At 42.6% G+C, this 20,100-nt stretch overlaps 1 protein-coding gene across 1 annotated transcript in view; it reads right to left on the bottom strand.

Moving 5' to 3' along the window:
• The window catches only part of CREB3L2 (cAMP responsive element binding protein 3 like 2), a 2,450,910-nt gene that overhangs the window by 1,340,542 nt on the left and 1,090,268 nt on the right, over positions 1-20,100 (bottom strand). The window contains exon 6 of the mRNA XM_044087227.1: positions 67-125. Coding sequence (XP_043943162.1) covers positions 67-125 — 59 coding nt within the window. The remainder of the gene's footprint in view (positions 1-66; positions 126-20,100) is intronic.

Below are 20,100 nucleotides of genomic sequence, written 5' to 3'. Positions count from 1 at the left end.
CAGCTGTATGCACCCTTATACACTGTAGTCTTGACACTAACTGCAAATAAATACATAAATACTCACCTTTTTTCCAGACTGTCCATGTACTCTTTCTTCTTTCTTCTGCTTTCTTGTGCTGATATCTGACAACAAAAATGTGGTTACTAATAGCCAATTATGTCCAACTACAACTATGAAAGAAAACAGTTTCAGAGTGCATAAACTAATACCACTGACTTACTGTTTGTTGTATGTAAAAGAATAACCAGGTTTCAGTCTGGTTTTACCAAGGGAAAAAACACACTAAGCTTGTCAAAGAAATCAACACAATGCAAGTTTCCTCTCACCAAGTTTACTTTAACTATTTCCTAGAACAAAATTATGTTTACAAAGGTGATGATTGAGACAACCTGGAAGAAAGTACAGTTGTGTACATTTACCACAAATGTAGATGTTCGAGTGTATTTGCTGTTGCAGTCATCACACTTGGGCTATCTGCCTGCAGGTAGCCCTCAGTCGGCCCGAATACCAGAGTCTTGGGATTTCTGCATCAGATGCTGTCGCCTCTTCCATGATGTCAGGCCGTCAGGGGTATAAAACATGCAACAGACGCCATTACATCAGTTTTTCTTGCCCCAGATGTCAGAAGCCCCCAAAAAAGGAAGCAATTACATGATGTGGAACACCTCCAGTAAAAAGTAAATACCACTGCCATGAGATATGACCAAAAAGAGAATAGGTAGAAAGTATAGAAGAAATCAGGGGGCTGAAGGGAGGGTAACCAGGACTGCAACAGTGAACACACTCGAACATCTACATTTATGGCAAGTGTACACAACTGTGCTATGTTCTTCGTGTTTCATTGTTACAGTCATCACACCTGGGTTGATTCCCAAAGCTGAGAAAGGGTGGAGGCAGTCAAGAAGTATTAGGGCTGGCTAGCAGGCCTTGTAAGACTACTGTGGCAAATCCAGCTCTGGATTTAGAAAAGATAGGTAAGTGGTAATGCTTGGTGAATGTGTGTACAGAGCTCCAGGTTGCAGCTTCCAGGATGTCCCTGGTAGGGACTCCCCTGAGAAAAGCTGTAGAGGTTGAGGTAGCCCTAGTGGAATGAGTTCTGATCCCCTGTGGGGTAGGTTTTCCATGGTGTTTGTAGCAGAAATGGATACAGTGTCCTATCCATTTGGAAATGGTTTGCTTTGAAATGGCCTTGCCCTCTGCCCTATAGCAAAGCTGACTAGCAGCTGGTCAGATTTTCTGAAAGGTTTAGTCCTGTCAAGGTAGAACCTGAGCTGTCTGTGTGTATCCAAGGAGTGCAGGATCCATTTCCCTTTATTCTGAGGATTAGGGAAAAAGGTTGCTAAATGGACGGATTGATGTAAAGCCACAATGGATACCACCTTGGGCATAAATGATGGGTTAGTCCTAAGGGAAACCCTGTCAGCATGGAAAATAATGAAGGGTTCCACAGCCATTAGTGCCTGTAACTCAGACACTCTTCTTGCTGAAGTGATGGCTAGCAGTAAGGCTGTTTTCCAAGACAGGAATTTTAACTCTGCTGCAGCAGCAGGCTCAAGGGGTGGGGGGAGCGTGAGTTTCTCTAGTACAAAGTTAATGTCCCAGGCAGGGGTGGGAGCTCTCCTCGGGGGGCCTTAAATTGTTATCTCCTTTCAGGAACTGTTTGATGAGAGGGTGAGAAAAGAGAGGAGGCTCAGTATTGCAATGAGCTGAGATGGCAGAGGCATGAATCTTAACTGATGAGAAGGATAGGCCTCTGTGGAGCTGCTCTGCTAGGTAATCTAGGATATGAGGTAAGGTGGGCATGGCTGTGTCGTTCCCTTGAGAATGGCTCCAAGAACAATATATTTTCCACTTTTCTGAATAGGATTTCCTAGTACTAGGCCTTCTGGTCTCAAGGATGACATCCAGCACCTGTTTGCTGAGGATTGCTGGTGATGTATTCAGGGGATAAGCCAGGCTGCAAGGCTCAGGGTTTGCAAATGTGGATGCAAGATCTGTCCCTGCTGCTGGGACAGCAGGGAGGGGGTCTGATGTAGGTGCCAGGGTGGCACTGCTGTCAGACTGCATAGGAGAGGGTACCAGTGCTGGCACGGCCAGTCTGGGGCAATAAGGACTGTCCTTGGTCTGTCCTGTTTGATCTTGAGTAGTACTTGTGAGAGGAGGGGCAGAGGGGGAAAGGCATAAATTGAGAAGTTTTCCCATGTAAAGGATAGGGCATCCACTTTCCACACTTTGCTGTGAGGATTTCCGGTGCAAAATTTGCTCAATTGATGGTTTTGGGGGGAGGCAAACAGGCCCACCTCTGATGTCCCTCACCTATGGATTAGAAGTTTGAATGAGTTGGGTTCCAGTTTCCACTCATGTGGGTCCAAAAGATTTCTGCTTAAGTCATCTGCCAGTGAATTTTGTTTGCCTGGCAGGAATTGAGCTTGCACGTGCACTTGGTTGCTCAAGGCTGTGTTCCACAGGGCCATGGCTAACCTGCAGCGTGGGTAGGAATGAGTTCCCCCCTGCCTGTTTATGTAACATAACAGTGGTGTTGTCTATCAGGGGCTGTCCTGGAAGGATAAGGTATTTGAAAGCTGTCAGAACATTCTGTACAGCTAACATTTCTTTTTGACTGATATGCAGGGTAATTTATTCTGGGCTCCATTTGCCTTGAATGCATTTGCCTGCCATGTGAGCCCCCCATGCATAGTCTGATGCGTCTGTTGTCAGGGTTTGGGTGGCGAGGGGTTGAGTGAAAAGAGGTCCCTTGTTTTGGTTGCAAGCCTCTGCCCAAAGGGACTCTGACCTTAGGCAAGGAATGATAGGAATCACTGTTTCCATGTCCTGAGAATGTTGACACCACAGACTTTTTAAGTACCACTGAAGTTTCCTCATACGCAGTCTTGCATATGGAATTAGTAGAATGCAAGAGGCCATGAATCCTAGGGCTTGCAGTTTTTCTTGCAGATATCTGGGTTTTGGTGGCCATTAGTTTGAAGTAGTTTGTCAAATAAGCCTGTTTTTCTGGAGTGAGGAATGCCATCTGGGAAGTTGTGTTCAAGCTTGCTCCCAGGAATACAATCTTTTGGCTGGACACCAGTTGTGATTTCTTTTCATTGACAGTGTAACCCAGAGAAGTTAGGATTCTCTTTACAAATGTCAGGTGCTAAAGTAGCAATTCCTGACTGTCCGCCTGAATCAGGCAATCAGTATGGGTAAATTTTAATATTTTAAACAAAACAAACTAAAAACCCAAAAAACGAGTGAAAGCAAAACTAGTAGCGTTTTTTTGGGGGGTTTTTAAATTTTAATATTTCTCTGCCTGCAGTATGCAATGGCTGGAGCCAGGCACTTTGTGAACACCTTGGGTGTGGTAGATAAGCCAAAGGGAAGTGCAGAGAACTGATAATGCATAGAGCCTACCCTGCAAGATTCCCTTATGGGGATGTGGAGATAAGCTTCTTTTAAGTCTAGGGTGACTAGCCAGCCATCCTTGGCTAGCATAGGAAGAAGCTGTTGCAGTGTAAGCATTTTGAATTTTGGGACCACCAGGAAGGTGTTGAGAATTGACAGATCCAGGATAGGACACCAAGAGCTCTCTTTTCTGAGAATCAGGAACAGTCTGAAGTAGAAACCCTGTCCCCTTTACTCTACTGGAACAGGATGAATAGCCCTGATACTGAGAAAAGAAAGTATTTGCTACTGAGCCTCTGCCCACTGGTTTGGAGGAAGGTCTGGCATCCTGCTTGGGGTTGGCAGTGAGTGGAAGTAGAATCTGTATCCCTGGGATACAATGTTTAGAACCCATTGGTCTTGGGTAATGGACGTCCAATTTTCTGCTTGCAGGGCAAGTTTTCCTCCTAGGGGTGCAAGTACTTGGGCATGGCTAGGGAGGATGATGGACAAGTCATTGTGAACTTTTCCCATAAGGGTGTGGCTTACCACTCCCTGTTTTTGAGGTGGGAGCACTCCATTGTTTACATCTCTGCATACCCTGAGACTGTAGTCTTGGTGGTCTGTTGCCCCTAGGTTTGGACTGAGAAGTCCTGGGAGGGACTGGAGAGGACCAGTTTTTAGAAGGCCAATGCCTACTGAATCTAGGTTTAAGAAATCTTTAACAGTTTGCATAGATTTAGCATTTTCCTCCATCTTTTTGAGAACGTCTTCTGCGTTTGTGCCACATAAGCTTTCCTGGTTTAATGGAGCATCTAGTAATTTTGCTTTGACATGGTCTGGCAAGATTTGTTCCTTCAGCCAAGCATGCCTTCTCAGTACTTACCCAGTGACAGTAGCCCTGCAAGATGCTTCTAAGGCATCAAAACCGCACTGCAAAGTATGTTTACTAACTTGGTTTGCAGAATGCATTAACTGTCAAAGCAAACAGAACACAGCTCTGGATAAAGTGCCCCTGATAAGCAAAAGAGCAAATCCAATGAAAAAACACCAGAGGTACACCATGACAAACGGAGCCAACCTGATGAAAACCTTTTTATTAACACAAAGAGCACAGAACAATGGCCAGTAAGTGCTTTCACGTTTCTCTGAACGCTTCTTCAGACTTAAAAAGTACTCCTCGTAATGCTTAAAATACTGACGAATGTAGTGTTTCATCACATAATGCATACAGAAAGCATATGCAATGTGTGCATGCAATAAAAACAAACATATACACACACACACACACACACACATATATATATATATATATATATATATATATATATATATATATATATACATACACACTAATAAAATGTGCATAGAAAATATATACAAGATACAACCATTGACATATAAAATATGGGCATTCATATAAATGTCCTACATCTAAAAACATGTTTATTCTAGCCACTGTATATGGAATAGCAGATGTTTATGGTAATGAAATTTTACTGACATATGAATGTTAAATAAGCATTTATAATATATTTTCTATGCACATATTAGTGTATATCTATCTATATGTATATATATATATATATATATATATATATATATATACATACATACATATATATGTTTTTATTGCATGCACACATCTGCATATGCGTTCTATATGCATTATGTGATAACACACTACATTCTTCAGTATTGTAAGCATTACTAGGCAGAGATGATTTAATTGACTTTTAATTACTGCACTAACTAACGATGTAATGGGATGATTTTGACTGGTGCAAGTTGGTTAAACCTGCCTTTATACTGTTGTACTAATGGAGTACTTTTTAAGTCTGAAGAAGCGTTCAGAGAAACGTGAAAGCGTTTAATGGCCATAGTTCTGTGCTCTTTGTGTGAATAAAAAGGTTTTCATCAGGTCGGCTCCGTTTGTCTTGGTGGGCCTCTGAAGTTTTTTTTCATTAGAATGCATTAAACTCTTGTAAATCTTTATTTTCTATACAATCTGGAAGCAACAACATTTTTTGTTTAATTAGTCCCATAATATGCTGCTATTACTTCAACATGCGAAACTGGCAATTCAAAGCCCTGATGGCAAGAGTTGCAGAGGTATATACCTTCTTACCACATCTGTCTAAAGCTCTAGAATCCCTGTCTGAAGGAGTAGGATTTTTGGCTGTAGTAGCCTTAATGCCTTTAGTTCCCTGAGAAATTGTCTCTGGATCCACAGTGGGTTTCTTAAAGAGAAATTTGAGAGTGTCAGGTACTCTGTAGTATCTGTCAGGCTTTCTAGGAGCTGGTGGCAAAGTAGCAAGAGTAAGATTGGATTCCATGAAGACATAATTTCATAATATCCAGGACTGGGGGTATAGCTAGAGGCCTGTGCTGAGGCAAGTCTAAAAATTCTCTGAGTCTCACTTTGGACTGAGGGTAGTCCTGGTATTCCCAGTGGAAATGCTCTCTTAAGGTATGCAAGGTTTCACCAAAAGAAAAATCCTCTGGAGGGAAGGCAGAGGGAATGGAATCCTCTGCATCTGAATCCTCATAGTTAGATAAGGGTAAGGCCTGGTGAGGGATCAGAGTCATCTAGCTCATGGTCTGTTGAATCAGAAGGAAAATCAATTCTTTGTCTTTTAGAGGGGGGAGGCTAACTTCCTCTAATTAAGGTTATAAGGTCTTCAGTCATTCTAAGCATTTGTTTCTGTGGCAAGGGAGCTTGAGCATGCACTTTGGTTGTCAGTTTTCTATGCGTAATGACAACTCTAGGTCTTTGAAATTCGGGAGTTTTAATCAGAAACAAAGTTGTCTGTTTAATACGAACATTGGAAGGTTGGAATACACCCTCAGAAGCCGGTGCCTGCACAACTGCTGCATACCCATCCAAAGTACAGACATCCGCAAGTTCCATAGTTGAAGTATCTCGCGGCATACCAGACTCTGAATGGGTCTCAGCAGAGGCCTGCAAATCTGTAGAAGCGGGTATCAGGTTGCGAAGGCGCCTCACTGAGTACCAGCGGATTGGCGACTAGCTTAACGGAAGCGTCATCGGCAGTTTTGGACCTATGTGGTCTGTCTCAGTTTTTATCCATACGTTTTTTCTGAAGATCGGTAGTCAGATGGCTTATCGAAGCCATTTTGGAATACGGAGAACGACAGCAAAAGAATTTAATGACAAAGCCCGACGGCAAATAGTTTGGGCATTAAACAAGGCATAAAACTGACAGTGAGGGACGTTGCGGTCTGGGCCTAAACATGTGACGTAGTAAGAATGAAAATCTCTGTAAGGTATTTGCTTTCCACAGGCAAGACAATTGTTAACTTTTTCTGACATCGGTTAGAGCAAGAAAAAAAGCATCCCCAATGGGGTACTTAGCTTTAGAAGACTTCAGGTTTGAAACTTGAACAACGAAAATTTCAGGAAGAGGCCGACTAGCTCTTGCGAATTGCTTCTGCTTCAGGCTCCCGCACAGCAAGAAAAGCTGATGTAATGGCATCGGCTGCATGTTTTCCAGCCCTGACGTCATGGAAGAGGTGACAGCATCCGACGCAGAAATCCCAAGACTCTGGTATTTGGGCCAACTGAGGGCTACCTGCAGGCAGATAACCCAAGTGTGATGACTGCAACAGTGAAACACAAAGAACATCTCTTGAGTCCCTAAATCAATGCTAACAACCTCTATTTGCAGATTATTTTATTTTATATATGACAAAACAAGAAAGGGACATTACAGTGTTGTGGAACATTTTAAGACAGTTTCATATCTTCCCAGGATTGAGGAAGCTAAAACAAAGGCAATAACAGTAAATTATGTACTCACACATGAATTGGTCCAACAATATCCATATTTATGGGGACATGATAAAATGAAGTATTTAGGAGTATGGATTAGAAATTACTCTGTTCTGGCAGCTAAGGATATTTGGGCAGAGACTAAACAAAAGATAATACAAAAACTGAGAAATTGGAAACTTTGTTATATAGATATGGACAGTCAGATAGAAAAAATTAGAATGTTTTTAGTCTCTTTAGTTTTATGCACAGGTCAGGCATATTTTACCAACCAGAGGAGAGACTGTGGATAGCAATTAAAGAGTTGAAGGATTTTATCTGGGAAGAGAAGACAGCAAGGGTCAAGTGGGATAAGCTGACTCTTCCAACAGAACAAGATGGACTAGGATTACCCAACTTGAGGATGTATTTTAGGGCAACACAGGTAAGGCTCTTATACATAGCACAAGCAGAAAACTATAATTCATAGTGGAAAAGAATGATGATGATACAGGAGGAAGCTCAAGAAACAAGGAGAGGTTGGAATTTTGGATGCAGACTCATAACGAGAACAACAAAAATCATACAGAATACTATATTCATAAAATTGCAGGGAGTATTCTAAGAACTAAACCAGCACTAGAATGGAGAAAAGAGATTCTGCCAACAGGGGTGACTGTGGTTAGGGAAACATATAATAGGCAAGAGGGGGCTGAATTTATTGGAGAAAACTGGCAAAGGAACCAAGGTATTGCGAGCAAATAAACAGAAAAGGAAAAGTAATAGAATGGGAAGGGGCTAAGAATTTATTTGGACTGCAGGTTATAGATAGCTTTGTTTGTGTAACTTGAGCACTAATCCAGGCATTCTTTAAAGTATTCAATTGTATTTATTACTGCTTGGTAGTAACTTGATTAAAGTGTAGCTATCATTCTAAGTCTTTTGGATTAAGCACTTGGGCTTCAGACCAGTTGTTTTACATTAGAAAGGTTTGTGGCATGCACTGTGGTGGCAGGACAGGTAGCTTTCATCCTTTGAATTTGGGAACTGCTGATTGAGAGCCCAGTGTTTGTTATTCTTAAAGTGTATTAGTTCTGGTTTAAGCACTTGGGCTTCAGGCCAGTTATTTTACATTAAGAAGGTTCGTGGTCTGCACTCTTGTGGGAGAAGAGGCTGGACTCTGTCCTTCTGAGCTGGGAATTTCTGGTTAAAGGTTTATAGTGCCTGAATATTTGAACTGTATCTTACTGAAATTGGTACACCTTGTTTGCTGTAGCATAGACTAGATCCAGGCCTGCTGAATCTAGCTTTGTTTATATGCTTGTTATTTGTTTGCTTGTTATTTCCCTGGAACGCTAATTCCACCTAATACGTGGCTTCTCAGCGCTTCTGTGGATCACTAGTGATATCTGCATTGCTTACTGTACTTATTTCCTTGTTTCACTTGAAAGAAAGTTACTGTTTGTCGTTTTTGCATTTAAGTTACCTGTAACACATTGCACTTAAGTTACCTGGCACTTGCTCGCTAAAGCAATTATATAAGTCAGCAATAAAAATTAAAAGCACTACACCCTCACTCCCCACTGGCCCTTGTTTTCAATTATTAAGGAATTCCCAGTATTATTCTAGCATGTCCAAAGGTCAGTTGTCAATCTCCTCTCTGGTCCAGCTGGTGAATCTGGGAATCTTGAGGCAATGTTACAACTGCCTCATGAACACAGACAGCCCTCTCCTCCTCCCAACAAATTCCAACACATGTGAGATATGCAACCATATAGCCAAACTGGAGGCTAAGCTCTCTCAACTCAGTACTGGCATAACCAGTCAGGAGGAGAAGGAAACCACACTCACTACAATTCCAGTCTCACATAGACCTACCACGACAGTAAACCAAACACATAATCACACAAAAACATACTAGGATGCTCTAAATAAAGATCTGCCTAAGCAGCAGAGACCTGCAAAGCAGACACCCAAGCAACCGCTACCCCAAAACAAAACACATGCAACACATATCTCACAAAGCCAGTGTGCCGAACAGTCACAGCCCTTAAGACTAAACAACACACCTGATACACTTGTAATAGGTGACTCTATCGTCAGGCACACTGACGTCCCGCTCACCAGGCTGAACAAGGAGAGGGTCACAGTGAGCAGCCTGTCGGGCGCTAGGATCCGCCACATAACACAAGCACTCAGGTCACTCCAAGGCAAGTACAAATATGACTCAGTCATTGTCCATGCTGGTGTGAATGACCTGAGACGTACCTTCCTGGACTACATGAAAAGAGACATAAAGGAGCTCTTTGAGCATGTAGCCCAGGCCGGTATGACCCTGACCTTGAGTAGCATCTTACCCTCACCAAGAATGATGCCACAATATGAAGACAAGATGATCAATTTCAACAATTGTCTTAAGTACTGGTGTCATTCAAAGGGGATCCAATGCCTGTCAGCTTGGGATGATATGCTCGACAAGCCACAATGCTTCACTAGGGATGGTTTGCACCTGTCACCCCTGGGCTTTCGGATATTGGCAAAGGCTCTTGCTACCCCCATAGTGCCTTTCTTAGGCAAAGCTCAAAAGACAAACCCACCTCCATAGGTGTCACAAGGGATAAGAAACTAAGAGTAATGCTACTCGACGCCAGAAGTCTAAACCTCAAGATGCATGCACTCAAAACTCTCCTTAGCATGGAGAACATCGATATCTGTGCAGTAACAGAAACCTGGTTCAGGGCTCCCGAGAGCACACCAGCACTACCAGGTTATACCTCATACCATGCTTTTCGGCCCCAAAACTTGGACTGAACCACAAAAGGAAGGGGAGTATCGATATTCATCAAAGATACCCACACCTCCAGGTTGGTGACAAAGCACGAAGCATCAGAGACTATCCATGTGCAACTAACAGTGGGTAAACCTGCCTTCCAGTTTATAGCCTGCTACAGACCACCCTCCCAAACCCAGGAACCCCACTCGGCCTTTCTGAGAACACTGGAAAATATGAAGGTCTCTCCAAACACCATTATATTGGGCGACTTCAACTACCCAAACATAGACTGGGAGCATTACTCTAGCTCCAACACCCTAGCCCAAAGGCTCCTAGAATTTATAAACTCAAATGCTATGGAACAACTTGTTACCACTTCCAAAAGAGGGGAAAACATACTGGACCTGATCATCACCAACATGGGGACTATGCTCCAGACCAGAAGTGTATCCCTCACTGGTAAGATCAGACCATAAGACTTCCGAAATGTACCAAAAACAAAAGAATAGGAAATCCCAGGAGAATACAAATACTGCGCACTTTATTGTTTAAAACACAAGTAAAATAAACGCTGTTGAGTTCATGCGTTAATCAGATCAGACCATAAACTAATCTCACTGGATATTCACATCCCGACCCCACCCCCTGCCCAGAAAACCACAGTGAAAAACTTCTCTAAAGCAAATTTCACACTCCTCAAAACCGAGGTGGAATCCTTCAAAGCCCAATCCTTCAAAGCCCCCGGGCCTGTGGAAAATACGGCCCAGACCGCAGAATCCTTTATAAATGCATTCTATGAACACCTTCAGGAATGCATGGCTCATGCGATCCCAAATAAAACCAAGACCCAATCCCCCAAAGGCAGAAGTCCTGTCTGGTGGACCCCAGCCATAAACAAACTATACAATAGAAGGAGGAAGCTACTACATGATAGAGCAAAATCCCAAAAAGGGAAGGCATCACTGATCAGTATTAGCAAAAAACTACGGGCACTCATTAAATTTGTCTAAGGCCACCTTCGAGAGAAAAATTGCACAGGACACTAAGGATAATCACAAGGCTTTCTTTAGTTATGTTAGGAACCTGGGTGGTAATTCCCAGATATGCTCAGAATTAGTCCAAAATGACAAAAATACACCAAACCCACAGACATTGCCAACATCCTAGCTGACAGGTTCAGCACAAACCCCCCCCCCCACCAAAAGGGCAAATATCTATCCCAACAGAGTGCTGCCCCCCTGACATCTCAGATGCTCAGGTAAGAGCCGCCCTCTCCAAAGCAAAAAACACAGCATCAATGTGACCAGACGGTGTCCCGGGCTGCGTCCTACATGAACTCCAAGAAGAGCTAAACCCAAACATAAAACTACTGTTCAATCTCAGCCTTACTACAGGATATGTGCCCAAAGAGTGGCGTACAGCAACAGTGGTCTCTCTCCATAAAGGTGGTGCCTCAATGGATCCTGGAAACTATCGCCCCATAAGCCTGACCAGCTTGGTCTGCAAAGCTATGGAAAGGATCTTCATGGACCTCATAAATAAAGATATTGGGGACCTACAGACACTGGATCCTACCCAGTTCGGCTTTCTTAAAGGCAGATCCTGCCTCTTAAACCTGGTTGATTTCTTTGAAACAGTCACCAAGGCCATTGACGAGGGGAAGGTGGTCCACACAGCCTACCTGGACCTCGCAAAAGCCTTCGATACAATACCCCACTCGGGCATTATAGATAAGCTCACCAGCTTAAATATAAACCCCTATGTCACCAGATGGATTGCAAACTGGCTCAAGAACAGAACCCACATGGTTAGAATTGCTGGAGCCATGTCAGACTCCAAACCAGCTACAAGTGGTGTCCCACAAGTCTCAGTCCTGGGACCTCTCTTGTTCGGTATATATTTCTCAGAGGTACAGGCCAACATGGAAGGACTGTGGCTGACCAAGTTCGCACATGACTGCAAACTGGGCGCCATAATTGACTCTCCAGCCGACACAAGCATCCTCCAAAAGGGCCTCATAGAAACAGACAACTGGTGCAAGAGCCATGGCTCAAACTAAATGCCAAAAAGTGTATAGTCATCCCCTTTGGCAAAAACAAAGTGCCCACAAATTACCACATAGGTGGTAATCCATTAAGTACAGAAAAAGTAATTAGAGACCTGGGGACCCAAGTTGATAGCAATCTCTCATTTGACAACCACGTGGCCAAAGTGGTTAGAAAAACTTTTTATATAGCGCACCTAATCATGAAGGGATTTACATCTAGATCAGGGGAGGTCATCGTGCCTCTTTACTCATTCCTCATCAGGCCCATAATTGAGTACAATGCCCCTTTTGGGATGTACCTTACCAGACACCTGCAGCAACTGGAAAGACCCCAAAAGTACCTCACCAAGAGGATCAAAGGGCTCAAACAGATGCCATATGCTGCCCGGTTAAAGAAACTCCAGCTCTACTCAGTGGCATACCGCCTGTTCAGAGGTGATCTGTGCCTGACGTATAAAGCCATGTCCAACCCGGAATTAATGGACATGCTGCACCTCAGAAAATCCAAATCCCATCGAGCTACGCGCTCTAGAGACTTGAACCTCAGCACTGAAATAAAAAGGACATGCTGGAGGGACAGATTCATAACCTAGAGGCTCCCTTCACTCTGGAATAAAATCCCAGTCCAGGTTAGGCAGAGTCCCTCATTGACTCTCTTCAAGAGGAATCTTGATGAGTGGATGGGAGATCGTAGGTTTACCCCGGGTATCACTTCTGTGTCACTGTTAGACAGAGGCACAGTATACTAACCTCGAAAAAGGGCATAGCAAAATAAATTTAAAATGGGTGGCGAAAGCCAAACACATTCTGGCTAGGCTTATAAATGCCCTAGGGCAGATAGCCTAGTATGAACCTATGAGATTGCCTTCCATATCAAGGATTGATATCAGAGTATAGGCAAACAGAAAAAAATAGGGGGGTGCTAAATGAAAGACTAGCACTGGTGGAGTTTTTAATAGAATCTAGAACAGATGCTGCCATTAAAAAAGGAACAATTAGTAGAGTATATAAAATATTGCATGATAATTATAAGAATCAATCAGAGGAGCTTGGAAAAGATTGGGAAGACAGGCCAGACAAGCAATTCACAAAGAGACAATGGGGGATATATGTACATCTCCCAAATATGCAACAAAGTCTGGAAGATTTAGGATCTTTGCCTGGATGTGTTTACATAAGTAGACTCAAAATAACTTTTTCCTCAGGTGTAAAGCAAATGTGTGATGGGGGAAGAAAGAGGTGGCTGGGAAAGTACAGTTGTGTGCACTTACCATAAATGTAGATGTTCAAGTGTACTCACTGTTGTAGTCATTACATTTGGGTAATCTGCTGGCAGGTTGCCCTCAGTCGGCCTGATTAACAAAGTCTTGGGTCCTGCGTCGGTTGCTGTCCCTTCTTCATAACCCAGAGGCTCCCTTCACTCTGGAATAAAATCACACCCCACTCTCCATACTCCTCTCTAACTGCCACACCCCACTCTCCACCATCCTAATCCTCCTATTTCCAACCTTGCTAACCTCACCCCACTAAAAATATGCCTTTAAGCCTTAAACTACTTTATTTTCTGCTACTCCTTAACATCCTTCTTTTATACTATACTCTTACTTCCTACGAATATCTTACCCTTAGCAGATCTCCTAATTTAGCCAAACACACAACCTCTATCCTTCCTCTAGCTGAACAAACATATACTAATATCCTATCATCCTGTCCCTACCTTCCCCCACTCTTCCACAAATTACACCATAACAGGTTTCAAACCACTAGACGGTTTTATCTAATGCCCTCCAAAAACTCAAAGATATTTCCAATCCCACAAACACTTTTACTGTTACAAGGGGACATCCACCCCAACCCTGGCCCCAATAATCCTCTCAGCCACACCCTTTCTAACCAAACTGCTAACAACTTCAGTTCACCTTTCTCTACTAACTCCCTTTCTATAGCACACCTAAATATTCGTAGCATCCACAATAAAATCACACAACTCCATGCTTTAATTGACTTCTATGCCTTTGATATCATCTGTCTCACTGAAACATGGCTTAAACCAGTTACCAGAGGCAATGAAATCACTCCTCCTGGCTATAGCACCTTATGGCAAGATCGTCTTAACAAAAAGGGTGGGGAAGTGGCCTTACTATACAAATCCCACCTACAGGTGGCCTTAATTGACTCCCTGCCTCCCTCCCCAGCCAATGCTGAAATACTCTGTAGCAAACTCCAAGTAAATAAGAACAAAGCCATTTATATAATATGTTCCTACATCCCTCCAGGCAATAACTTAAACACACTTGAAAATATTCTTAGCTGGGTCTCCTGTAGCTTTCCTCAAGAAACCTTAATCTTAGGAGACTTTAATATTGATTGGAACTCCTGCATCTCTCCCAAACCTACCATTCACCTCGATCTCTTTAACTTTCAACAAACCATAAACTCCCCTACTAGAATCCACAAATCAACCAATAAACAAGCCATCCTGGACTGGATATTGATCAACAACAATCCCCTCTCTTATAAAACTGGAATACTCCCAGACAATATCAGCAACCATCTCCTCACCTACATCACTAAACAAAAAAATAACAATCTCAAACATGCTACTTATCGTACTGTACGTAACAAAAAAAAACTTTAACCTGTCTTCTTTCCTTAATGAACTCAAAGAATGTAACTGGTCAACTCTAAAACACCTCCCACTTGACGAAGCAGTTACCCATTTCAATAACACTTTCCTACAAATTCTCCAGCGTCATGCCCTTTCTCGATTAATTAGAATAGGCTCCAAAGCTGCCCCCTGGCTTTCCAAAAAAACTAAACAAACAATGCTAGCTAGAAATAAACTATGGACAAAATGGAGAACCACTAAAAACCCAACTGACCATCAAAACTTCAAACACCTTAGAAATACTACAAAAAATCTCACCTATCTTGATAAAAAAACTATTACCTTCAATATCAACAAAACCAAAATCACAACCCCAAACAATTCTGGTCAGGAATCAATAAACTGCTCCATCCAGGGAATACCAAAACGCCCACACCAGCTATCTTAACTCAGACCCCACCAAATATAATAGCCAATACATTCAACAACTTTTTCTCTGAAACAGTCGCCTCCCTAGCAAACACCATGACTCCCCTCCCTTCCATTCAGAAGACCTCTCCTCAAAATAACACCCCCACTCTAAAATTTAGTACAGTCTCCACAACCCACACACGTAAGTTACTCTCTAAACTTAAACCTTGCACCCCTTCAGCCGACAAACTACCAGCTGAATATCTGCAACTAGCAGCAGAAGAACTAGTTTACCCAGTCTCCATCTTAATTAACAGAACAATAACCGAATCTACTATCCCATCCTGCTGGAAAGTCTCCCATATCATTCCTCTCCATAAAGGAGGTAACTCTAATGAACTTTCTAATTTCCAGCCTATAGCCCTACTATCTCCACTATCTAAAATTATGGAACGTTGTATACACCATCAACTCTTACATCATCTCTTGCAAAATAGCTTACTTGTAGACTCCCAACATGGTTTTAGGCCCTACCATAGTACTTCCACTGTCCTTCTCTCCTTCAAAGACATGATCAACAAAAATCGCAATAACAACCTTCTCTCCTCTGCCTTATTCCTGGACCTCTCAAAAGCCTTTGATATGGTCAACCATCAACTTCTCCTAGATACTTTGAAATCCCTCTCACTTGACTCTTTGGCATTACAGTGGTTTGGCTCTTATTTGAAAGATAGAAAACAAACAGTCCTCTGGGACAGCCATATATCCTCTCAGCTCCCAGTCACTATCGGTGTTCCTCAAGGATCCATCTTAGGTCCCCTCCTCTTCTTCATATTTATAAATAACCTGTCTACTTCACTCCCGACATCCACTTGTATTCAGTATGCTGATGATTCAACTCTCATCTGTTCTGCTTTATCTCCAGAAGAACTCCACTCTTCCACCCAAAAAGTCTTTACGGCAGCAGAAAAATGGTTCCAACATATCTGTCTCCTCCTCAATCCCAAAAAAAACAAATTACTACTCTTCACCCCAACCCTTAAATCTGCCCCAATCTCATTTTCCATTGTGTCTGGCAATGGCACTATCATTAAACCTGACTGTTCCACTAAACTACTAGGCGTTACTATAGACAATCAACTAAACTTTGACTGCCACATTGATCTAACCATCAAGGCTGTTAATAAAAAGATAGGTGCCCTCTATAGACTCAAGCCCTTTCTTACTGCAACTACCCAAGTGTCTCTTGCCCAAACTCATCTCATCTCTACACTATTGTATGCCTCTCCATCATTTATCAACATTTCAAAAGCTAACCTTCAGAAACTTGCCACAGCCTACCATAGTATTGCCAGGTTTGCCACAGGTTCCCCATTCCGTACTCACCATTGTCTTAATCTCAAAAACCTTAACTGGCTGGAACTTCAGAATCTAATTCTCCTACATCAATTAGTCATCACTTATAAAATTCTCCATTACCCCTCTAATACACCCACACTTAATAACCTCATTGCCCCATACAAAAATCTTACTTCCCTTCGCTCAGCCAGCAAACTTCTAGTAGCTACTCTCAAATCTCACAATAAAGCAGGTGACTCCTTATTTGCCAATACTGTTGGATCATATTGGAATAAACTTCCCATAGAACTGACCACCTTAGGCTCATCTCACCTTTTCAAAAAACAACTAAGAAACTATTTGCAATCCCACTGGCTATGCCCCTGCTCTAATCCTGACTGAGCTCAGCTCCCCTCTCTCCAGTCCCCTCCTTTCACTTCTACTTGCCTCTTTCACTACTTCTATCCCTCCAGTGTAGTGCACCTAGATACCCACCCTGCATATTAATTTTTCCTAGAGTAGCTTTTCTCCTTATACTTGTTATATCACTGCAACCAGTCATCTCTCCTTTTATCTAACCTAGATGCTGATCACTTCTGTGCAAATCTCTATCCTAAAACTAGTACCCTGGCACAACATGTTTTATCCTAATTTGTTAATGGTGTAAATATTTATAGACTCTCCATGTGTCACTATTTTCTCTCTTCTTCATTTTTTAGCAGTCTTACTCTAGCAAATATTATGGGATAATGATTCCTCACTATTGCTTATTTCTTGTTAGACTGCCTCTGCATTGTACTATACTACATGATAATTGTTCCTTTATTTGCATACGTGTTTTTTATATTTTTTGTTTATTGTAAGTTACTAGTATATTAGTGGAGTTTTTCTCCTCGGGCCTCTGCTGAAAATGGACATGTATCCAGCCAAACTAGCCCGGTAAACAAATGTAAAATAAAATAAAAAATAAAATAAATTCTTCCATGATGTCAGGTCGTCAGGGGTATAAAATATGCAGCCGACGCCATTACATCAGTTTTTCTTGCCCCAGATGTCAGGAACACCCTAAATGGGGAGCAAAATATATATAAGTAATTAAAAACACAAAAATAAATCTCCAAACAAAAGCAAATACACCAAAAAGGCTTTTAAGCATAGTAAAAGAATGTAGAGATATAGTAAGAGAAAAACAGAGGGCTGGAGGGAGGGTAACTAGGACTGCAACAGAGAATACAGTCGAACATCTACATTTATGGTAAGTATACACAACTATACTATGTTCTTCATGTTTCACTGTTGCAGTCATTACATTTGGGTAGATTCCCAAAGCTATGGTTGGGAGGATGGATTTATACAGCATTAGGACCAGCTATAAAGCCCTGCAAAACAGCAGTGGCAAAGCCAGCTCTGGATTTAGAGGAAATTGGTAAATGATAATGCTTGGGGAAAAGTATGAACTGAACTCCAGGTAGCAGCTTCCAGAATATCCCTGGTAGGAACACCACTGAGAAAGGCTGTAGAAGTAGATGCAGCCCTGGTGGAATGAGATCTGATTCCCCTGGGGGATAGGTTTTCTATGGTGCTTATAGCAGAAATTAATGCAATGGCTTATCGATTTAGAAATGGTTTGTTTTGAAATAGCCTTCCCCTCTGTCCCAGCAGCAAATGCTACCAGCAGTTGTTCAGATTTTCTTCCGAGATTTAGTCCTGTCCAAGTAGAATCTAAGTTGTCTGTGTACATCCAACAAATGCAGAATCCGCTCCCCCTTGTTCTGTGGATTGGGAAAGAAAGTTGGCAAATGAATGGACTGATTAAGAGCCACACTGGATACCACCTTGGGCATAAAGGATGGATTGGTCCTGAGTGACACCCTGCCCGCATGAAAGATGATGAAAGGCTCCACTGCCATAAGGGCCTGTAATTCAGATATCCTTCTAGCTGAAGTGATTGCTAAAAGGAAGGCTGTTTTCCAGGAAAGAAATTTTAAGTCTGCAGTAGCAGCTGGCTCAAAAGGAGGTAGAGTGAGTTTCTCCAATACAAAGTTAAGGTCCCAGGCAGGGGCTGGAGCTCTCCTGGGTGGTCTCAAGTTTTTGGCCCCTCTGAGACACTGCTTTAGCAGAGGATGAGAGAAGGGGTGGGGGTTCCGTGTTGTAATGACCTGAAATGGCTGAGGCATGGATTGTTATTGGAGAAAAAGACAGGCCCTTGTGAATCTGAGGTAAAATGGGTGCTGCTGTGCTCATCCCTTGAGAGTAATTCCAGGCACAGAATCTTTTCCATTTGTCAGCATAAGATTTTCCAGTACTAGGTCTTCTCGCCTCCAAAATGACATCCATCACAGGTTTGCTGAGGGATGCTAAGGGGGAATTTAAATTAGCCAAGCTACAAGATTCAATGTTTGGAGCTGAGGGTGCAGAATCTGGTTCTCCTGCTGAGATAGTAAGGATGGCGTCTAAGGCAGGTGCCATGGGGAAATTTGTGACACACTGCACAGGAGTAGGTACCAGTGCTGGCGATGCCAGTCTAGAGCAATCAAAATAGTTTTTGGTTTGTCCTGTTTGATTTTTAGTAGAACTTTGGAGAGCAGAGGCAGAGGGGAAAAGACATAGACTGATAGTTTTTTTCCAGCTGAAGGACAGAGCATCCACTTTCCAGGCTTTTTTGTGTGGAGTTCTTGTGCAAAATCTGTCAAACTGGTAGTTCTGGTGTGAGGCAAAAAGATCTATGTCTGGTCACCCCCATTTGCGTGTCAACATGTTGAAAATCCATGGTTCCAGTTTCCATTCGTGTGGGTCCATGAGATTTCTGCTTAGTTCGTCTGCCAGAGTATTCAGCTTTCATGGCAGAAATTGAGCATGTAGTTGTACTTGGTAGCTCAAGGCCGTGTTCCACAATGCCATGGCTAGTCTGCAGAGGGGGTAGGAATGTGTACCCCCCTGTTTGTTTATGTACCACATAATCATGGTGTTGTCCGTCTTTACCATTAGTTGTCCTGAATGAAGATAGTCCTTGAAGGCTGTCAGAGCATTCTGTACAGCTAGCATTTCTTTTTGATTGTTATGAAGGTGCATTTGATTTGGGCTCCATTTGCCCTGAATGCACTTCCCTGCCAGATGAGCCCCCCATGCATAGTCTGATGCGTCTGTAGTTAGGGTTTGGGTGGCAGGGGGTGGTGTGAATAGCAGTCCCTTGTTTTGGTGGCAGGCCTCTGCCCACCATAGGAACTCTAGTTGCAGGCAAGGTATGATAGGAATCGTTGTTTCCAAGCTGCAACAATGCTGACTCCATAAACTTTTTAAGTACCACTGAAGTTTTCTCATATGCAGTCTTGCATATGGAATTAGAAGAATGCAGGAGGCCATGAACCCCAAGGCTTGCAGTATTTGTCTTGCAGATAGCAGGGTTTTTGTGGCCACCTGTTTGAAGTAAGTCACCAAATGAATTTGCATTTCTGGCATAAGGAAAGCCATCTGGGCAGTTGTATTCAAGCTTGCACCCAGGACTGTAATTTTTTGAGAGCGTACCAGTTGTGAATTCTTTTTGTTTATGGTGTACCCTAGGCAAGTTACAACTCTTTTTACAAACGCCAGATGTTTTAGAAGAATGGCCTGGTTTTCTGCCTGAATTATTCAATCGTCCAGGTATGGATATATTTGAATATTTCTTTGCCTGCAAAATGCAATTACTGGAGCCAGGCACTTTGTGAATACCCTGGGCACAGTAGACAAGCCAAAGGGCAGTGCACAGAATTGATAATGCAAGTAGC

This window comes from Protopterus annectens, chromosome 11.part0 (genome assembly GCF_019279795.1).
Source record: "Protopterus annectens isolate FY-2018-M chromosome 11.part0, PAN1.0, whole genome shotgun sequence".
Classification (NCBI taxonomy): domain Eukaryota; kingdom Metazoa; phylum Chordata; order Ceratodontiformes; family Protopteridae; genus Protopterus; species Protopterus annectens.
This window is presented reverse-complemented; position numbering and strand designations above follow the sequence as displayed.